General features: G+C 39.9%; 1 protein-coding gene across 3 annotated transcripts in view; it reads right to left on the reverse strand.

Moving 5' to 3' along the window:
• The window catches only part of Su(dx) (Suppressor of deltex), a 569,124-nt gene that overhangs the window by 34,347 nt on the left and 511,607 nt on the right, over positions 1-23,170 (reverse strand). For all 3 annotated transcript variants that reach the window (XM_067138560.2, XM_067138561.2, XM_067138559.2), the window contains exon 13: positions 11,974-12,199. In XM_067138560.2, coding sequence (XP_066994661.1) covers positions 11,974-12,199 — 226 coding nt within the window. The remainder of the gene's footprint in view (positions 1-11,973; positions 12,200-23,170) is intronic.

Genomic DNA, 23,170 nt, shown 5'->3' on the forward strand with positions numbered 1-23,170 from the left:
AACTATAACAATGTCATTACATTAACGTTACATTAACTTTGAGTTTGACATTGTCATAAAGACTTAACCAGTATTGAATAGGTGGTTTCAATAAATTAATGTTCAACATTTAATACATGATTGTATGTGTATTCATCTTCTATTTACGAGTCCGGCTCCATGGCTAAATGGTTAGCGTGCTGGCCTTTGGTCACAGGGGTCCCGGGTTCGATTCCCAGCAGGGTCGAGAATTTTAACATCATTGGTTAATTTCACTGGCACTGGGGCTGGGTGTATGTGTCGTCTTCCATCATCATTTCATCCTCATCACGATGCGCAGGTCACCTACGGGTGTCAAATCAAAATACCTGAACCTGGCGAGCCGAACATGTCCTCGGACACTCCCGGCACTAAAAGCCATACGCCATTTCATTTCTATTCACGACAGTCAGCTGTACACATGTAAACATAATTGACGTTGCCTTCTGTTATTGTCATAGTGCAACAGACAAGGCAGTTGAACATCCTCCAAAATGGGTCATTACCGTAATCATTCCTCCAATGACAAATGTGATTGTATGTGTATTCATCATCTATACAATGTCAGCTGTACATATGTAAACACAATCAACCTTGCTTTCTGTTATTGTTGTACGACAACATGCAAGTCAGTTGAACAACCTTCAAACTGGGTCATTACCGTAATCATTCCTCCAATGACAAGTGTGATTGTATGTGTATTCATCTTCTATTCACTGTCAGCTGTACACATGTAAACACAATCAACCTTGCTTTCTGTTATTGTCATACGACAACATGCAAGTCAGTTGAACAACCTTCAAACCGGGTCATTACTGTAATCATTCCTCCAATGACAAGTGTGACTGTATGTGTATTCATCATCTATACAATGTCAGCTGTACACATGTAAACACAATCAACCTTGCTTTCTGTTATTGTCGTTCGACAACATGGAAGCCAGTTGAACAAATTCCAAACCAGGTCATTACCCTAATCATTCCTCCAACGAAAAATGTGATTGTATGTGTATTCATCTTCTATTCACTGTCAGCTGTACACATGTAAACACAATCGACCTTGCCTTCTGTTATTGTCGGGCAACATGCAACGACAAATGTGATTGTATGTATATTCATCTTCTATTCACTCTCAGCTGTACACATGTAAACACATTCAACTTTGTCTTCTGTTATTGTCGTAGGGCAACATGCAAGCCAGTTGAACAAATTCCAAACCAGGTCATTACCCTTAACATTCCTCCAACAACAAATGTGATTGTATCTTAGAAGTGAAGCTTCCACGGTGTGAAGAATTATTTAATTTATTTTCCGGGTTGAACCGTGTTGTACTTGTACGCATATCACGTACAGTTTGCCGACGTTTCGAATACATTGCAGTATTCATTGTCAAGGCGACTGAAATACCCCTACTCGATCCGAGGTAATCAGTCTCCCAGGCAGAGTTACACTACTAGAGTGGCCTTGATCTTGGCCTTTTATATCCTAGCCTATCTGGCTGGCGTAAGCCCTGGCTGTCTCGCGAGGCTTCTGGAAAGTTTATGTCACAGCCAGGTAGTGGGGGCTTGCCCGCGCTGTTATGTAATGGGTTTGCGGCCCGTGTGTTTATGTTGTGGTCTGTATGTCTTAAACTATGAATGATGGGCATCCAAGAATTACTGATTTTGTATCCTTCTTCTAAATTTATGTTATTCGGATGTTTCTTGATTTCGATAGCCTCGCGGATTTTTCTTTCCAGATTCCAAGGGATAGCTGCTAGGATCTTGGTCTTGTCAAATGATATTCCGTGCCTAGTTTCGTAGGAATGCTTGGCTACTGCTGAAATATCTGTGTTTTGGTTCTTGGTGTGACGGATATGTTCTTTTAGGCGGGTGGAGATCAGACGTTTTGTCTCACCTACATAACAAGCTCCGCAGCTACATTCAATGTGATACACTCCAGGGGCCTGTAATTCTATTGTGTCTTTTACTGGTGGTAGATAACGGGCTAGCTTACGGTGAGGTTTATAGATAGTTTTTATGTTGTATTTGTCCAGTATCTTGCCGATCCTGTCTGTAGTGTTTTTAATGTATGGCAGTATCGCTGTTTTCTGGCGGGTCAGTTCTTCTTTCCCGTTGTTTTCTCCTGCGGCGGTCTTTTCTTTCTTCTCTTCTGATTTTTTAAGGACTCGTCGGATGTTATTGAGCGAGTAGCCATTTTTCCTAAGGGTTTCCGTGAGGTGTTCTTTTTCTTCCTCGAGGTGCTCTGCGTCCGATATCGCTATGGCCCTGTTTACTAGTGATGTTAGGACAGCCTGCTTTTGTGATGGGTGATGATGAGACGAGGCGTGTAGGTACCTGTCTGTGTGAGTGGGTTTCCTGTATACTGCGCGACTCAGCGTCCCATTGGGGTTACGTATTACTAGCACATCCAGGAACGGTAGTTTTCCGTCTACTTCTATTTCCATGGTGAACTGAATATTTACGTGTATGGAGTTGAGATGGTCGAGAAATAGCTGTAGGTTATTGCTCCCGTGAGGCCAGATTACAAAAGTGTCGTCTACAAAACGGAGAAAACATTTCGGTTTCAGGGCAGATGTAGCTAAGGCTTTCTGTTCGAAGTGTTCCATATACATGTTTGCTATTATTGGAGAGAGTGGCGACCCCATCGCGGCCCCTTCAGTCTGTTCGTAGAACTCCCCGTTGAAATAGAAGTAAGTGGCGCTAAGGCATTCTTTAGCTAGTCTTGACAGGTCTTCTGGAAGTTTCTGATCTAATAGCGGAAATACTTCTGTTAGCGGCACCTTGGTGAAAAGTGACGTGACGTCAAAGCTTACTAATAGGTCCGTACTTTCAATTGATTGGTCCTTAAGGAGCTGGATGAAATGTCGGGAGTCCTTCACGTAGGTTTCAGTGTTTCCTGTATGTGGCTGAAGTAGTCCAGCTAGGTAGCGGGCGATCTCGTGCGTGGGAGAGCCTATAGCGCTCACGATAGGTCGCAGAGGTATGCCTTCTTTGTGGATTTTAGGCAGGCCGTACAATTTTGGAGGTATCGGGTCCGAGGATATCAGTTTCTTCTGTATTTCGGCTGGGATACTGGAATTTTTTACTAGTGTGTGGAGTTTGTTCTTAATGCGGTTGGTAGGGTTCCTAATTTTCCTGTATGTAGAATCGGTGAGTAATTGTTCTATTTTCCGAGTTACACGGGCCGCAACCCCATTACATAACAGCGCGGGCAAGCCCCCACTACCTGGCTGTGACATAAACTTTCCAGAAGCCTCGCGAGACAGCCAGGGCTTACGCCAGCCAGATAGGCTAGGATATAAAAGGCCAAGATCAAGGCCACTCTAGTAGTGTAACTCTGCCTGGGAGACTGATTACCTCGGATCGAGTAGGGGTATTTCAGTCGCCTTGACAATGAATACTGCAATGTATTCGAAACGTCGGCAAACTGTACGTGATATGCGTACAAGTACAACACGGTTCAACCCGGAAAATAAATTAAATAATTCTTCACACCGTGGAAGCTTCACTTCTAAGATACGAAACCTTTACGGGGAGGATATTCTCAAAGCTACTAGGCAGTTCGACAACCTTCGGAAGAAAATGAGTAACTACCTGGCTCGACTCGCCTTTCTGAAACGCTGTAGGGACAACAGCATTATACCAGCATGTGTGAGACTGAAATATCACACCAAGAACCGACGGACTGACCGTATTCTTCATGAAACCAGCATAAAACTCCTCAGAGAACGGATCAGTGACACAAGACAGACTCTGGACTACCTCAACAATAAATTATTTCATCTCCACCTGCAACTTGCTAGCACTCTGTCGCTCAATGATTGGACCACGTTAGACAGCATTAGCAACACACAATCCCAGCGTACACTGGAACTAGCCACTGCCAAGCAAAACAAGAAATTCAACCGCCTCTTACAAAAACAGAAACCGAAACCACCTGCTCCACTGAAGAAGAATGTAATAGTAAACCTCACAGATAAGCCACTCAGTGAACCCACTACCTCGGTCTTGAGAAAAGGACTCAACTACGCAGTAGCTCCGAATAGTATACCGGTAGAAGAAATAATTAGCAAAGTAGAAATTGCAATCCGGCACCTTCCTACCGAATCTGCAGAGGAGATCAGACAGGATGTATCATGTCTACTGAGATCCGCTAAGCCGCCGCCATCCAATTTGACTAAAGAAGAAATTCATGCCCTAAAAACACTACGTCAAGATACGGAAACAATTATCCTACCCGCAGACAAAGGCAACGCTACGGTGATAATGACACGCACAGACTACACTTGGAAAATAGAACAATTACTCACCGATTCTACATACAGGAAAATTAGGAACCCTACCAACCGCATTAAGAACAAACTCCACACACTAGTAAAAAATTCCAGTATCCCAGCCGAAATACAGAAGAAACTGATATCCTCGGACCCGATACCTCCAAAATTGTACGGCCTGCCTAAAATCCACAAAGAAGGCATACCTCTGCGACCTATCGTGAGCGCTATAGGCTCTCCCACGCACGAGATCGCCCGCTACCTAGCTGGACTACTTCAGCCACATACAGGAAACACTGAAACCTACGTGAAGGACTCCCGACATTTCATCCAGCTCCTTAAGGACCAATCAATTGAAAGTACGGACCTATTAGTAAGCTTTGACGTCACGTCACTTTTCACCAAGGTGCCGCTAACAGAAGTATTTCCGCTATTAGATCAGAAACTTCCAGAAGACCTGTCAAGACTAGCTAAAGAATGCCTTAGCGCCACTTACTTCTATTTCAACGGGGAGTTCTACGAACAGACTGAAGGGGCCGCGATGGGGTCGCCACTCTCTCCAATAATAGCAAACATGTATATGGAACACTTCGAACAGAAAGCCTTAGCTACATCTGCCCTGAAACCGAAATGTTTTCTCCGTTTTGTAGACGACACTTTTGTAATCTGGCCTCACGGGAGCAATAACCTACAGCTATTTCTCGACCATCTCAACTCCATACACGTAAATATTCAGTTCACCATGGAAATAGAAGTAGACGGAAAACTACCGTTCCTGGATGTGCTAGTAATACGTAACCCCAATGGGACGCTGAGTCGCGCAGTATACAGGAAACCCACTCACACAGACAGGTACCTACACGCCTCGTCTCATCATCACCCATCACAAAAGCAGGCTGTCCTAACATCACTAGTAAACAGGGCCATAGCGATATCGGACGCAGAGCACCTCGAGGAAGAAAAAGAACACCTCACGGAAACCCTTAGGAAAAATGGCTACTCGCTCAATAACATCCGACGAGTCCTTAAAAAATCAGAAGAGAAGAAAGAAAAGACCGCCGCAGGAGAAAACAACGGGAAAGAAGAACTGACCCGCCAGAAAACAGCGATACTGCCATACATTAAAAACACTACAGACAGGATCGGCAAGATACTGGACAAATACAACATAAAAACTATCTATAAACCTCACCGTAAGCTAGCCCGTTATCTACCACCAGTAAAAGACACAATAGAATTACAGGCCCCTGGAGTGTATCACATTGAATGTAGCTGCGGAGCTTGTTATGTAGGTGAGACAAAACGTCTGATCTCCACCCGCCTAAAAGAACATATCCGTCACACCAAGAACCAAAACACAGATATTTCAGCAATAGCCAAGCATTCCTACGAAACTAGGCACGGAATATCATTTGACAAGACCAAGATCCTAGCAGCTATCCCTTGGAATTTGGAAAGAAAAATCCGCGAGGCTATCGAAATCAAGAAACATCCGAATAACATAAATTTAGAAGAAGGATACAAAATCAGTAATTCTTGGATGCCCATCATTCATAGTTTAAGACATACAGACCACAACATAAACACACGGGCCGCAACCCCATTACATAACAGCGCGGGCAAGCCCCCACTACCTGGCTGTGACATAAACTTTCCAGAAGCCTCGCGAGACAGCCAGGGCTTACGCCAGCCAGATAGGCTAGGATATAAAAGGCCAAGATCAAGGCCACTCTAGTAGTGTAACTCTGCCTGGGAGACTGATTACCTCGGATCGAGTAGGGGTATTTCAGTCGCCTTGACAATGAATACTGCAATGTATTCGAAACGTCGGCAAACTGTACGTGATATGCGTACAAGTACAACACGGTTCAACCCGGAAAATAAATTAAATAAATGTGATTGTATGTGTATTCATCTTCTATTCACTGTCAGCTGTACACATATAAACACAATTGACCTTGCCTTCTGTTAGTGTCGTAGAGCAACATTACAAGGTATTAGAATCATTCCGTACTGACAGTTTTCACTTTACAAAGGAAAAAATAAATGTATTCTCGTAATTCAATACTAAACATAATTCCATCATTAGATGGAGCAATAAAATTCAAACATATTTCTGCTTTTTTGAGCCACCTTCAGTGAAATAAGAGGGTTAAAGTAATCTACATAATACAAGCTAAAAATGTGCTAAAAACAAAAGAGACATAACCGGAATAAAAACAATATCAATATACAATATTTACATCATTAGATGGAGCAATAAATAATTTGCTGAGACAAATTCAGTGAAAAAAAGGTTAGTACAAAACATAATTGAATCCAAAAAGTGTGCTAAAACTAAGAAGAAAAGAAAAGAAAATGAATGATATAGACAGAAACGAAACAGAAGTGCTTATGGTGAGATTGCGGACCGCTTAGTCTAAAATTTTTAGTTTGATAATTCAAAAACAGGACGAAATCACTGTGTTGAAAATTCAGGCTGACAGTCTGTCTTTGTAGAAACACCATCACCACGAATGGCTAGGAGGGGAGGGAGAAAGCTTGAGAAATCAAGTTTGAGAGGAGACAACATGCCAGGTGAAATGTATGTGATATGTGATGGAAAAACGTTGATGAATTTAAAATTCTAGAATAGCGGCATTCTCAATTTCTTCTCAATTTAGCAGTCCCGCTCTCGAAGATTGTTTGCAATGTTGGCTAAGTGTATTTGCCTTATTTTAAATAGTCGGGAGGGCAGCGACAAAATTGAGCACCCGCGTCAATTTAGATCAGTTTATGAACTTTTCTCACAATGTAAGTTTAAAGATTTCTTCACACCCATTTCACATTTTTTACTTATCAGCTCAAGTTTCTCACACAATTTGTTTTTTCCATTACAGATTGGAACTTCATTGACGGTTTCCACTATGGTCACATACAGTTTACCATGCACCTGTTACTTCTCTAACGCAGCTTCTCAATTTTGTCGCTGCCCTCCTGACCATTTAAAATAAGGCAAATACACCTAGCCAACATGGGAAAGAATCTTCGAGAACAGGACCGCTAAATTGAGAATGCTGGTATTCTGAAATTTTAAATTCACTGGCATTTTTCCATCACCTACCACATACATTTCAACTGGCATGTTGTCTCCTCTCAAACTTGGTTTCTCAAGCTTTTTCGCTCCCCTCCTAGCCATTCGTGGTGATGGTGTTTCTACAAAGACAGACTGTCAGCCCGAGTTTCCAACACAGTGATTTTGTCTTGTTTTTGAATTGTTATCAAACTAAAATTTTTAGACTAAGACGTCTGCAACCTCATCATTAGCACTTATGTTTCGTTTTTGCCTGTATCATTTATTTTCTTTTCTTACTAGTTTTAGCACACTTTTTGGATTCAATTATGTTTTATATTAACTTTTTTTTTACTGAATTTGCCTCAGAGAGTTATTTATTGCTCCATTTAGTGATGTAAATATTGTACATTGTTATTGTTTTTATTTCAGTCATGTCTCTTTTGCTTTTTCTTTTGTTCCTTCATTATATTTTTAGCACATTTTTAGCTTGTATTATGTAGATTACTTTAAACCCCCTTATTTCACTGAAGATGGCTCAAACGAGTCGAAACATGTTTGAATTTTATTGCTCCATCTAATGATGGAATTGTGGTTTGTATTGAATTAGGAGGATACATTTAACTTTTCCTTTGTAAAGTAGGGCAATATGCAAGCCAGTAGTGATGGGACATTCTATTCATTTTACTGAATCGATTAATTTGATTCCGTTCACGTTACTGAATCGATACAGTGATCCGATTCACGGCACATTAGTCACCGCCCCTGCTGCATTTGTGTAGTATGTACTGGTAAGACAGCAGCAACAGCATTCAGTGCTCGCAGCTGCCATCTGGTCTTCATACTATGAACTCCTTTCTTAGAAAAAAATGCTAGTCACTCTAATACATCGAAGGTTTCCGGCGATGCAGGATGGGAAAGGTCTAGGATTAGGAAGGTAGCAGCCATGGCCTTAATTAAGGTACAGTCCCAGCATTTCCTGGCGTGAAAATGGGGAAACTACGGAAAACCATCTTAACGGCTACCGACGGTGGGATTCAAACCCACCGTCCCCTGAATGCAAGCGCATAGCTACACGATACTAACCGCACGTCCAACTCGCTCAGCCATTTTTGAAAATATGTATTTTTCTATCAGCTGAGGATTTTTTTAAATCGTCATATTTTGTATAGACTACCCGAGACGTACAGTAGCCCGCTGGTTTTCTGATTCAACGTACTGTTGGTTAAGTTATTGCATCAGTCGGCTCACTTACTGTCCACATGACTGAAGTCTTGTGCAATGATGTGACATATGAACTGAGAGAATACTGAGCCGTTCTTCCCAATATAAAACTTTTGAGTGGTCATGAGCATGACTCATAGTCATAGGGCAGGCTAGAGTCAAGTTTAATTGTCAAATGTCAACTAAGTTATAATACTAAGATTCATTAAACTAATGAATAGTATAACCTAATAGCCTACCTACTTACTGGCTACTTCACAATTATGTTCTGACTACCTTTTTAACACTGGATATAAATCCATCTATTATTTAAACTTCCCCGTAAGAAGAGGACAGTGAATGCAAGTGGGTATTATTTTCAAATGAGCTGAGCTCGGGAGTCCATTATAGCATACAATTCTTTCAGTGTACCATGACTCACTGTATGTCTTGCTGCAACGGAAGCTCGGCTCTTCACCAGTGTCCAGTGTGCCGGTAAGGAACCGTGTGTATCTTGTGTCTCACTAAGCCGTGCTCCTTCACGATTCTTTCGGTGTGCCATGGGTCACTGTATGTCTCGCTGCAGTGGAAGCTCGGCTCTCCGCCAGTGCCCAGTGTGCCGATAAGGAGCCGTGTGTATCTTGTGTCTCACTGAACTGTGCTCGTTCACGATTCTTTCGATGTGCCATGATTCACTGTCTCGCTGCAGCGGAAGCTCGGCTACCCGTCACCGTCCAGTGAGTGCACCACTCAGCACTGTCCGCTGGGAGTAAGCTGAATCGTGTGCCGTGAGCTCGCTGTTTCTGTGAATCGATTCACTTGGACACTTCAATGAATCGATATACTGCTTCGAATCATGCATTCAGCAACCAACACTACAAGCCAGTTGAACAACCTCCAAACTGGGTCATTACCTTTCTCATTCCTCCAATGACAAATGTGATTGTATGTGTATTAATCTTCTATTTACTGTCAGCTGATCCAAATAAATTTGAAGTTGCCATGTCTTCGACTTCTGTTATGCTAGTAATTATCATTGCATAATACTTGATGCAGACACAAACTATTACGTTTCTTTCGATTTGTTATAAAAACTGCATTTCACTTGAAGATTTTTTTTTTGCTAAGGGCTTTACGTCGCACTGACACAGATAGGTCTTATGGCGACGATGGGATAGGAAAGGCCTAGGAGTTGGAAGGAAGCGGCCGTGGCCTTAATTAAGGTACAGCCCCAGCATTTTCCTGGTGTGAAAATGGGAAACCACGGAGAACCATCTTCAGGGCTGCCGATAGTGGGATTCGAACCTACTTTCTCCCGGATGCAAGCTCACAGCCGCGCGCCTCTACGCGCACGGCCAACTCGCCCGGTCTTGAAGATCTTGACATATTTATTCTGCTCATTTAAAAGAATGATGTTCAATCAATTAAAACTGCCTAAATAATTGGGCAAATACTGTACTCATATTCTTTAAACCTATAATTTAAGGATGTTTTTGTGGGGGTTACACTGAACTTTTAGTCATGAAGGAGAAGTTTGAGAACCTCTGCTATATAGCACTGGCAGCTCATCACAACTATTTTTACTTTCACGAGCCTTGTACAGAAAATGTCTAAAACTCAGGTCATGAAGAATCTTCTCATGGATCCAGCGAGACATGAACAACAAATGAACCATAAGCAACTGAGTTATTGAATAAAATGTCATATCTGATGATGGTTATCAGATACGAGGCAGTGGGAAAGAAGTCCAATACGAGGGCTATGCCGAAAGTTGTTAGCAGAGTGTGAGAAAAATTTTTTATTTGCGAAACAACAATTACAACTTTTCAAAATACTTTCCATTAGCACGTATACATTTTTCCATTTTCTGAAACCACTTAGAAAACGTTTCAGTCCAAGCTTCTTTCGGGATGTCACTCAGTGCACTCTCGTTCAATGCAATGGCCTCTTCATCTAATGAAAACTGCTGCCCACGTATTTTTTCCTTGGTCTTAGGGAACAGAAAGAAATCACGAGGCCAGGTCAGGTGAATGGGGGGGATGAGGTAACACTCGCACTTTTTCCCTTTCCAAAAAGTCCATTGTTCTGGCAGCCCTGTGTTCAGATGCATTGTTGTGATGCAGCAGAAGGTGCCCACTCTTAGACTTTGGGTGCTGTGACCTCCAAGTGGCGAGGACTTCGGGGAGACAGTCATTCACATACCATTCAGCATTGACTGTGTCCAAGGTCACAGAGGTGAAAGGCCCCATTTTCGTAAAAAGAAAGTTGCCACCATCTTTCTGGAGCTCCGACTTCGTCGAACTTTTGTGGGGGGTTCCTCCCCTGGAAAGCACCACACAGAAGACTGTCTCTTCATTTCAGGGTCATAACGGTAGACCCATGTTTCATCACCTGTGACGATAACGTAGGTGTCTTCGGACAGCCCTCCATTGAAGTTTTCTAGCATGAAATGACGCCAGTCCACTCTCTCCTCCTTTTGGCTTTCTGTCAGGAAATGTGGCACCCAATGGGCACATCTCTTGGTAAGGCCTAAATAATCATGAACAATGGTCTGCGCTGCTCTTGACCCAATATTTAAGGTCCCTTCAGTGTCACAAAATGTAAGATGTGGATCTGCTTTGATCATATCCCTCACAGCATCAATGTTTTCTTGAGTCACAGCTGTTGCTGGGCGACCGGGACGAGGTTCATCTTCAATTGACTGCCGACCAATTGAAAACTCGCGAAACCAATTTCAACTGTGGCTCTAGAAGGGGCAGCCTCACAAAAAAATGCACAGCAAAGAAGAATGGCATTCTTCGGCACTTAATTTCTTTTTATAATCATAAAAATTCATTGCTTGAAAATCGTGGCGCGACAGATCCATCTTGCACCGTGTCTGACCTAGCACTGCCTGTGCTTTCTTCCCTCGCTGTGGAGGAACTACCGCTAGGAGAGGTTGCGTGCACATGTTCCAAGGTCGAAAAACATCGCTCTTTCGAATGAAAATAATCCCATTGTCCTCAGAATTACAGTTTACGCGCTGCCAAAAACTTTCGGCATAACCTTCGTACGGTCAAGGACCCTCCAATGTCTGCATGTCATGTGCTAGCGAGCAATTACCTCAGCAGGCCAAGGTATGTGTTACAGGGCTTCATTAGGATGATATAATGTGCAAGCTGGACCATAAGAAAGCGAGATAGCTCTAAATATTGCGTATCCCTTGGACAGCCAAGAAGACGAGAGCACTCATTACAAGATTATAGCTGTCATATTTTGGAAACATTATGAGACGCTCTGATTCATTGGAAAAACAGATTATGCTTGGGAAGGTGGAGGATGGATAGACTCCATCAAATCCAACATGAAACATGTGGAGGCAGTCAGTCACCAGGAGTCACCTGATTATCATCATCAAACATGACAAACTGACATAATGAACATACCTGCCAAAACCAAGCTACTTGTTTACTGTTCCGTGTATAATGACGATAGATGGCATTTCTCTGCCAATCATCCACATCTATTTCTTGCATACCGCAGAGCATGAGCTCAAGTTCTCTCTCGTCAAAGTACTTGAGCCATTCTAAGGGAACAACCTCATTAAAGCCATCTAAGAATGCTTTGGTTTGGTCCTCAATTCCACGAGTCATACGCCACTCTGTCATCAGTCTGAAAAAATAAAATACATATGGAAATTATTCTAGCAATTACATAAAATAAACTGGAGTTCTTGGTCCAGATAAGACTTAGAGCTCATATATTATTTCACAAAATAAAATGAAAATAGTTCAATGAACTACTGAAGGTATATACAATGGAACCCAAATTTTGATACATTGCATTTTACATTCATCCATGAAAAGATCCTTGGTAGGAAACACGGTAATGTGGTTGGTCTTATGTATCTTGGGAACCACGTGCAATGTGGGAGGGAATAAAGACTTGCAAAGAGGTTTCAGATGTGCTCAGAGTATGAGGTTAAGTTTCTGTCCGTCCATCTGTATATCCTGGAATGGATGTACCTGAAAACGGCGCTGTCCTGTTTTGTGTTTATACTATTCTATACATGACCTGATTAGTCACTTATTTGTTCCTTGCCATAACTTACACTGCCCTTTCTGTGGGTCTAGCCTTTACCACCAGCAGTGTCTCTTTGTTTCTCCTGTCTTAACTTCCCACAGTGACATCTGTATAGATAGACCAGCCTCCCTTTGATGAGTACCCTCTAGATGACAAGCAGAAATCAGCTTGTCGGGGACAGAGGAAATGGAGATTGTCCCTGTCGCCTTTTCCACTGCTCCCCTTCCAATTCTGATTTGCCCTCAAGTTCCTAACTATCCACAACAGCTGAAGGGACCTGGACATGAATCAGTATGTTTTAAGGCTAATACCGCTATTCCCACAATAACCAAACTTGGCTTGTAACAACATCTGACATAGTTTATTAACAATGAGACCTGTATAGAATCTCTATGATGTGGAAAGTGTTTGTAGAATATTTTATTTGCGAACCATTTTTTGTTGTTGGTATACTTACTGTATGATGTGGAGTTTTGTGGTAGAATATTTTATTCGCATTCCATTTAGCTATCTAACCTGTATGGCGTAAAATATTTTGTAGTATGTTTTATTTGTTCTCCCTTTATCTACTTAAGTAACTACTAGAACAGTCCAGAAAAGGTTGTGACGTGGACTTTCAAAACAGGGTGTGTTGGCTCCTGTCGGTTGTGGATTCTAGAAATATTGGTGAAAAATATCTAATTCCCTCCATGGGAATTTAGAATTTTCCATTCGGAATTGCTAGGCGGGAAATAATTCCATTGTGGAGATTTATCTCCCGTATGCAGTTATCAGACTGTGCCTCTTATAGGCTTCTGATGAACTCATTCAATAAACGGGGTCTAGCAGGGGAAAACTATGGGGGCGGGGGGGGTGCGGGTCCTCTCCCTGGGTTGGTTCCCCTTGGTGGTCCGGCGATCTCTGCGCCAGAGTCAACAATAACTAATGACGTATGTACAACACATACAACCACATTTAAAATCAAGGTATCAATAAATCAACAATAAAAGGCCAAAGGAAAGGAATGAAATAACCTCATCAGCAGCAGCACCTGCATACACCCAGCGTCAGTGGGTAGGGTCTGACCCACAGTCTAATATACACATTTAAATCTAAGAATTTCATTTTTGTCCGTATTGAACTGAGAATGGAAGATAGGAAACTTAAAAGGGTCCACCTTTTCAATAGGCTATTTCCCACATTTTGGCTGAAGATGACGCCAAACAGCGTCGAAACTAGTTCCAAGTGTAAATATATGTTGTAAATAAACTATAACATTTATTTGTATTGAAAAGGTGGACCCTTTTAAGTTTCCTATCTTCTAATATACACAGTTTTCCTATCTTCCAATATACACAGTCGCGAAGCTCGGCCCATTTTATTCATCCATGCGACCCCAGCGCTCCACGTGGCAAGCAAGCTTCTGGTCTACTGAGATGTGTAAGTTGTGTATAATTTGCAAGGTTAGTGTGGGGTAGTTCCATTACAAGTGATTCATTTTCTGTTAAATTAAGATGGTGTTCACAAAAGGAGATGTGTGTAGTGCAGTTAACTGTTCCAATAACAAGAAGAAGACACCAGAGCTATCATTTTTTAGGTTTCCTAAAGATGCTGAAAGGTAAGGCAAGCCTTATTGGCTGCGGTTTACATTTTCGTATAATAGACCAATATTGTGAAGATGTATAAATAGAAGTTCAAATAAGTACGTTTTGGTTTGTCAGTTATCCAGAAGTATAACTCAGTGGGGGAAACCCACCCAATTATGAAATTAACCCGACAGTGCACGGGTCACAAAAAGTTACATGAGTAAACGGGTTGGGTCTCACAGACCCATCATCATATTTCTTTTTTATAGTATGCTAATATATTTTTATTTTCAGTATTCATTCCCTCCTATTCCGATAACATCATAGACACATTGCTGTCACAAAACCTTTGATGATTAACACTTACTTAACATTTTACAAAGCAATTCTCTAACCACTGCAAATTTATACACAATATTTTTTTTGATCACAAAATTCAGAACTTATCAAGACAAAATTTATGAAATCGTCATAACCTAATCTTCACGATCCAGAATGTTCACTGGAACATTCAAATTTCAGCTTTACATTCACTGCATACAAATACGGAGGGTTCAAGATACATTTACTTTCTGCACAAACAGCACGAGTAGCGGGTCTTTTCTGACTCTACAGTATGCACGACGTCCTCTTTTATTTTCTGTATTTTCACGCCCTGCTTCTGCCGTCAAGCCAGATATCCTTCTTGCCGTATCGCGAATGCTCTTAGGAAGATATCTTGAGACAGTTCTTTCTCTTATTTGTTCTTCAGTTAGAAGAAACAAGAGTTTCTTCAAAAAAAATTTTCTGTTCCTTGCGTCTGGAGAGTTAGGGTTGTTGGCTCTGAATATTAAATATTCGTTAAAGCCTGTAATATTCAGCAATGCATAGAAGACAACCATTGTCCAACTTATGGTGTTTCGAGCCGTCCTTTCGTCTACACAGGCTACACCACTCTTACCTGAATTATAGAATGTGACTGTTACAAGCTTGCTCTTTCCTTCTATACTTTCCTCAGTTTTATCATCGCTGTGCATCGACGAGAGGAAAACCACAGTAAATTTCATCATCTGATAATGATTCCTCCAATAATGCGGCAACTCGTTCCATATCACGTGGATTGCTGACATCATAACACTCCTTTTTCTTAGACCTACGAAGAAACCAACTCATTAGCCTAGGTCAACCCATTTTCAGTGTCACCTCTGTACTTAAAACCCAAGGAACTAAGGTGGAAGACAGCCAGGCTAGCTAAACCGCGGATTTGGACAAGACGCTAAGTAATAATCACCCTATAATCTTCTTTACGTACACGGTTAATATGGAAAGACTAAAATGCTTATGATAAAAAAAAAAAAAAAAAAAAAAAAAAAAAAAAAAAAAAAAAAAAAAAAAAAAAAAAAACTTACACGACTGCACGGGTTGGGTCTCACAGGCCCACAGAGCACTTTAACTTACCACTGCTCACGTACTAAAGCAATCACTTCCATGTTCGTCTGCAGGAATACTACACCGGTGATAAAAGGAATGTAGCAGAAGGCGGAAGTATGCAGCTATCACCGTCTATCAGAAAATGTTGGAAATACCAGCGCATGGGTCTCACAGACCCAACCCGTGCATTGGCGGGTTAAATAACGTTTTAACCCAATCTTTTCCTCTAAAACGTAGCGATATTTTAATTTTCAGGTGTAGTAAATAGCTTGTAAATAGTAGGAGGGCTGATTTAATGAAGAAAGATATGAATTATTTGTACAATAACATAAAGTTGTGCTCGAATCATTTTGAAGACAGCCAGTTTATGTCAGTCGAGAAGAAGAAATTAGTGTGAAATGATGTTCCAACTGTATTCGAGATTCCAAATAAACCTCCACGGATTTCCTTAAAGCGAACGTTACTGATTAGAGATGATGGACCCATGTCAAAGAAGAAGAAATTATCTTGTAGGCAGTCAAGAGGTGTTGAGAGAACAGGAGCTGCTATTGGGACAGAGACTGCTTCAGACATCGCACCATCTGTATCGAGTAATCCAGTGGAAGTGTCAGCGGCAGAAGATATACACAAATTGAATGAAATTATTGATAGCCTGAAGAAGAAGTGCAAATATAAGTCATCTGAAGTGGTTTGTTTGCGGTGGAAGTGTAGGGAGGTAAAGAGGTGTACATACACATGCAAATGTCAAGGTAGAAAGCATAAAGTAGCTAGGAAAAGTGTTCTCTTGCACAGAGAAAAACTGAAATGTATAGGTTCTAAATACCTGACGAAGGAGGCACTTAATGTATTGTTACACCAAAGTAGGAAACCCCTAAAAAATAAGTGTGGAGTTAGATGGAATCAGGAAATTAAGTTATTCGCTCTAAACTTGTTATACTGTAGTCCGCAAGGCTACCGATTTCTGGGTCAGTACTTTGATCTCCCCTCAGTACGAACACTGCAGAAGTACATGGAGGGTGTTCGGCTTAAATGTGGATTAAATGAGGGTATTTTTTTAACTACTGAAAGAAAAAGTAAAATCTTTTCCAGAACATGAAAGATTAGTGAATATTTCAATGGATGAAATATCATTAATGTGCAACATGGCATATGATCCTTCTAGTGACAGTATTATAGGGTTTGAATATTTAGGTGATGAACGTACACCAAAAGTTGCAAATAGTGCATTCATTATGATAAATGGGTTTTTTAGCAAGTTCAGGCAGCCGTTATTATGTTGTATTACTCAGGACGGAATAAGTGCCAAGCATTTGAAAAACTTATTTTTACTGTTGTAGATAAACTGAAAGAAATAGGATTGACTGTTAAGACTTGTGTATGTGATCAATGCCCTGATTTTATGGAGTGGAGAAAGTATTTGGGCATTACTGAATCAAAGCCATACATAACAGTGGTGATAACAATATTTATTTCTTTTATGACACACCTCATTTAATAAAAAGTGTTAGGAACAATTTATTTAAATATAATGTAGTGTACAGCTTAGAAAGTGGTGAAGTAGGAACTGCATCTTGGCAATATGTCAAAGACTTGTATGAAAGTGACACTAAAAGGAAAAATATAAACTTGCACCAAAGCTTACAAAAAAATCTGTAGAGCTGCCACCTTTTCCAAGAATGAAAGTTAGTACTGCTTGTCGTGTGTTAAGCCACTCTGTGGCAACAGCTACTGAAACACTTGTGGCAGGTGGCAGTATGTGTCCAGCAGCCTTGCTTACTGCAGAGTTTTGCCAGAAGTCGAATGATTTGATATTTTTAATTGTTATAGTCTTAAAGGTCCTGTTAAGTCATGTCATTCTGAGCATTTTGAAGTGCATCTTGGTCTTAGAGGATTTGTAGAATCTTGGAGATTTGTGGATGCATACAATAAAGATGTAACAAATAGGATAAAGTGTATAAAGGGGTTGAGAATGAATACTGTTGCATTAGGGGTGTTGAAAAATGAATTGCTGGATAGTGATAATAGATACCTATTAACGCGAAAAATAAACCAGGATCGCCTGGAACATTTCTTCTCTATAATAAGGCAGAAAGGAGGGTTTTGTTTCAATCCATCTCCAAAGCAGTTCATTTCTGCATTCAACAGTGCTACATTCAGTCAACTATTTAATAACACTTCAAAAGAGAGTAGCAACTGTGAGGTATTCAGTTGGGACCAATTAATGTTGGACATAAAAAGTGCTCATAAACTTAAATTGTCAACATTATTAAATAGTGTTAATGTTCAGTCAGTTATTGATGTTCCGAATGTCGAACTGTCAAAAGATTTTGGTGAGTTAAATAGCATGAAATGTGTGTTCGGTTACTTGTTAAAACAGTTTCTGTCTGTTCACGATTGTAGTACATGCAGACAGTTTCTAGAAGATAAGACAGATTCTCTAGATGATAGTGTTAAGATTTATTGTCATTTAAAAAATTATGAACATAATAGTGCTTTTGGTGGCCTGACTATGTGTAACGATATGTTATATTCGTTTTTAGGAAAGGCTTTCCTGTATGTTTGAGGAGAATGCTCACAAGCTTCTGTGTGGTACACTGTTCATTAACTCCCTAATGGAAATACCTAATTTTCCACAGGAATGCTGTGAAGGTACTAAGCTGTTGCTACTGAAATTATTTGTGAAACTAAGATTATATTACATCATCAAATTTTGTAATGAAAGTTTTCAGTGCCATAGAAAAAATACGAAGTACCTAAAATTCAGTCATTTAGGTTGCTGAGATCTTAACCAAATTCAGTTCAATAAAGGTCTTTGAAAATGGCTAACCTTAACAAGGCTTTCCATGCTATATCAATAAATAGTCTAGTCTATCAGCATGTTTTGTGAAATTTACTATTAAAATAGTTGTTCAGGTGGCTGCAATACTTATAATTTATGGGGAGGTACAATCAGCTGTTGGGTAGAGAACAGTACCGGCTTGCTGGCCGCTAGTGCACTGGTGTCGTTCCGCTTGTCAACATTTCATTTCATCACTAAGGAGCTTCGTGACTGTGTGTATTAGACTGTGGTCTGACACATCCCACTCTGACGAGTCTAGTGTCAGACCTAAGACGAAATGCTGGTTAACAGAGCAAACGCCTGAAAAGCCTTACATCTGATATGTTCCAGAAATATGTCCTTACTGTCACAGGCGTAGAATGTATTGGAAGTGGAAAGTGTTTATTTGAAGAATTTTATTTGTAAACCTTGTTAAGTAGTTACTTACTGTATGATCTGAAGTGTGGTGATATGTTTTATTTGTATTCCATGTAACGACCTAACCTGTACAGTGTAATATTTTGGTAACATATGGTATTTGTAAATAGTAGATTTTATTTCTATATTTACTGGAACTGTCCAGAGAGTTGTCACATGAATTTTTGAATAGGGTGTGTTGCCTTTCGTTGGTTATGTATTCTAGAAAGTATTTTGTGACTATTCTGGAAATGGAAGATTTGCGATCGTGCGTATTCGAGAAAGTATGTTAACATCGCGACTGAAGTAAGAGTTGTGATTGGTGAATCTGGGTGGCGATAGGCAGGCCCCTGCGTTCTGATTGGCTACTCCAAGGCCAGAATTCCCCTTTTAAAGAGAGCGAGGCAGCATTTCGTGGTCTGTGAGCGGTCTGTCTGCCTATCCTTTATCACTTGATTGTCAGAAGTTTCGACGTCGCCAGTGATGCCTCGCTACCGGGATGGGCCATTTTGGGGTAAGCATTCTTGATTTCCATTCCACCTTAAATTTCCTGTAATGTTCGCTTGCTTTTTCATATAGGAGTCTGCCCTAACCTCACCTAGATTCGCCAATCAATTATTTCTGATGCCTTAGCTTTTCAGCTGGACTTGTCTGTTTGTTTTCGAGGCATTCCCCATTCCTTGTTTCGCTAAAAATGTAAATTGTAGTTTTATGTATTTACCTTGGGGTTTTGCCTCTAGTAGTTCTGTGTCACTTGATGTACGACAGTTTTTGAAAAGTACGTTTAACTTCACTGTAAATTGTAACTAGATGTATAGTTTGTTTGAATCTTTGAACTTGTAGGAAGCTATTATCAAGGAAATTTTAAGTTTGTGTCTCACAGAACAAGTAAGTTGTATTTTACTATAGTTATGTGTCGGTACCTTCCGCATGACTGAATTTGATTACATAAAATCAGCTTCATGGTCCGTATCGCACTTCAATAGATTCACAATTAAGTATTTATTTATTTTCCACCTAGTCGATACAATGATTGCTTAAGGCAATTTAATGGTTAAAAGTGGTACGTTTCGTATATTATCAACATCTTCAGCTACATAACACTGTTTAGATGAAAAATATATAAATTGACAAAGTAATGCTGGACATAGTCACAACGAGAGAAGAAAAAGGATTTTCATTCAAAATACACAGAAAATCCACTTTCACACTGACCACTATCAAGAACAACTCAATCAATCAATCAATCAATCAATCAATCAATCAATCAATCAATCAATCAATCAATCAATCAATCAATCAATCAATCAATCAATACTGATCTGCATTTAGGGCAGTCGCCCAGGTGGCAGATTCCCTATCTGTTGCTTCCCTAGCCTTTTCCTAAATGATTTCAAAGAAATTGGAACGTTACACCCTGAGGCACAGAAAAGATCAGCATATTATAATTACGTTAACAGAGCGTTTAGTATTCCTTTATCCAAATCTGAAAGGAATAAAGAACTGTTGTTTATCCGACAACAAGCCCTCTTGAATGGTTTCAACAATAACATGATTGATAAAATAATTAATACATTTTCGGAGAAGCAACAATCTAAATTAACAATCGAACCTAGTAAAACTGAAAAATACATCAAGTTCACATATAATAATCCACACATACACGTAATAACAAATTTATTTAAGAGAAAAAATTTCAGAATTGCATTTTCCACCAATAACAACATGAAACATAGTATTTTCAACCATGATACAATAAATTTCTCGGAAAAAGATAAATTTTTTGATTCGGGAATATATAAACTCACATGCTCTGAATGCAAGAATACATACATAGGACAATCTGGCCGCAATTTTAAAGTTAGATATTTGGAACATGTGAATGCTGAAAAACATAGAAGATTCTCAGCTATGGGATCACACATGACTGCCACAGGTCATAAATTTACCAACATAGAACAAGACCTGACCTCATAAAAAAATTTAAAAAGGGCAGCTTAATGAACACATATGAAGATCTATACATTCATCTAGACCAGGGATGGCGAACCTTTCCCAACAAGTGTGCCATTTTAAGTCTGGTTTATTATTCTCAACTGTTGACTGTGCCACTTATTATTTTCCTTTAAGGAGTGGTTACAACCTACAAACCCCCACCCCCAACCCGACTTCCTTCCCAAATTCCCAATTATGTTTCATAATATGTTATTTATTTTATTTACTGGCATATTTATTTGTTTGATATATATTTTGTAAATACATCTGATTGCATGTTCCGTGATCGTATTTTGCAAAAAACTGCAAAAAATACATTTTAAACATGTAAGTTTTGAGAATACCTATTATTATTATTATTTGTAAATAAATAATAAGCTCCCATTGTAACACACTTCGTCGTTAAATATTACTACCGGGTGAGTTGGCTGTGCGGTTATGGGTGCGCAGCTGTGAGCTTGCATCCGGGAGCTAATGTGTTCGAGCCCCACGTTCGGCAGCCTGGAAGATGGTTTTGCGTGCTTCCCATTTCCACACCAGGCAAATGCTGGGGTTGTATCTCAATTAAGGACACGGCGGTTTCCTTCTCACTCGTAAGCCTTTCCTATCCCATCGTTGCCATGAGACCTATATCTGTGTCGGTGCGACGTAACACAAATTATTAAAAGACATATATTATTAGATATAAAAATTAAAAAATACTAATATTGCCAAAGGACTTTACTTCCACCATTAGCTTCATTATTTTTCCATATTGTCGTAGTTCGTATGCTCAACAATTTAACTAATTTCTACCTCATCACATTTCTACAAGGAAATCAGACAAAACAGCTATCCTAGCTTGTAAGGTCACATCTATGCTTTCATCAAAACATACAGCATACATCTGGAAGTTATCCAAATTGGCTTTCAATTGCTCCGAAACTTCTTCACTCATTCTTGTTATTCTATCCCTGACAGCAGTTCAGCTGGCTGGCTTTCCTTTCATTGTGTAAATTATTTGATGTTTGTTATGTTTGTTCAAATAATGTATTGGACATCAATAAGGAAGTTTATTTCAAGAACTCACCTTCAGAAAGCGGTTTCCCATGCATGCTGTAATATGCAGTCAGACAGATGGAAACAGCTGCACTGATATTATTCCTTGATCGGAAAGATGATACAAAAGAACTAGGTTGTTTCGTGTAATGTTCGATATTTTGTGACTCGAACTCTCTTCTTTCTTCATCTGGCACGGAACAAACCTTTGAATGATTAGTCTCGAAATGGCGCTTTACATTAAATGTGAGGAATATATCTTCGAACGCAGGCAACACATCTTTCTATCAGTCCGAATTTCCTTGTCCACTGTTTTTGAAAAATCCGGTCACTACCTTTGTTAGTTTCTGTTCTTTTCGGCACCGAAATCATGTTTGCGAGGTCCGTATACAAAACCACCAGAAAACGACACTGTTATCTCACTTGACTTTCGGACCTATCAGTGTAGCAGTGTTGTCATACTGCACGTCCGGATGGAACTAGTATTTAGATTTTCGATACTTATTTCTTACACGCGAAACACTATAAGATGTGTATTGTCTGTGGTACAAGACTTAATATATGTCTTGTTCCACAGACTACACACATCTATTATTATGTTCATGTGGCGTGCCACAGAAATCGTGTTCGCATGTCACCTAGTGACACGCGTGGCATAGGTTCGCCATCCCTGATCTAGACCAACTTGTAAAGAAAAATGATAACCTAAATGAGGCTGTAGAATATAAGAATCCATTATATTATCAAATTCTAGTATATTTGAAAATGCTTGAGAAAGATCACGAAAACAGAATTGGAATTTCTCCACCTACAGATAGCCCTACAACTTATTCCTCCTCAGTTGAAGCTATAGGTGACAGCAAGGAGATTCTTGACACACCTATATCCCCTGCTCCTCCACCTCAGGTGCAAGAGCAAGGAAGAACGCATCATCAATAGTACACCAGACACAAAACTGTGAACGAATGACAGGAGTTACTGTTCCAAATGAAAGCAGGCTTAAAAAGAATTGACAACTAGGAATTAGTTATATTTCATCTGCATTAATAATAAGAGCCACACTGTGATATCTGGATTTCTTCATTTTGACAATTACTTATAAATTGTATAATTTTTCATTTATAAATTGACCTTTTTTCATGAATTATTAAGAAAAGAATATTCATTAGGACATATTCTCTATGGAATATTGTACGAGTGTTTTCTTGACGACTGCTTTTAATTGTAGAAATAATTTATATATTTTCTCTTGAGTTATTTGTTTGTTTTAATGTTGTCAATCTTATGTTAATTTTAAGGACACTTCTTCTAAGCATT

The sequence above is a fragment of the Anabrus simplex genome, chromosome 1 (genome assembly GCF_040414725.1).
Source record: "Anabrus simplex isolate iqAnaSimp1 chromosome 1, ASM4041472v1, whole genome shotgun sequence".
Lineage (NCBI taxonomy): Eukaryota > Metazoa > Arthropoda > Insecta > Orthoptera > Tettigoniidae > Anabrus > Anabrus simplex.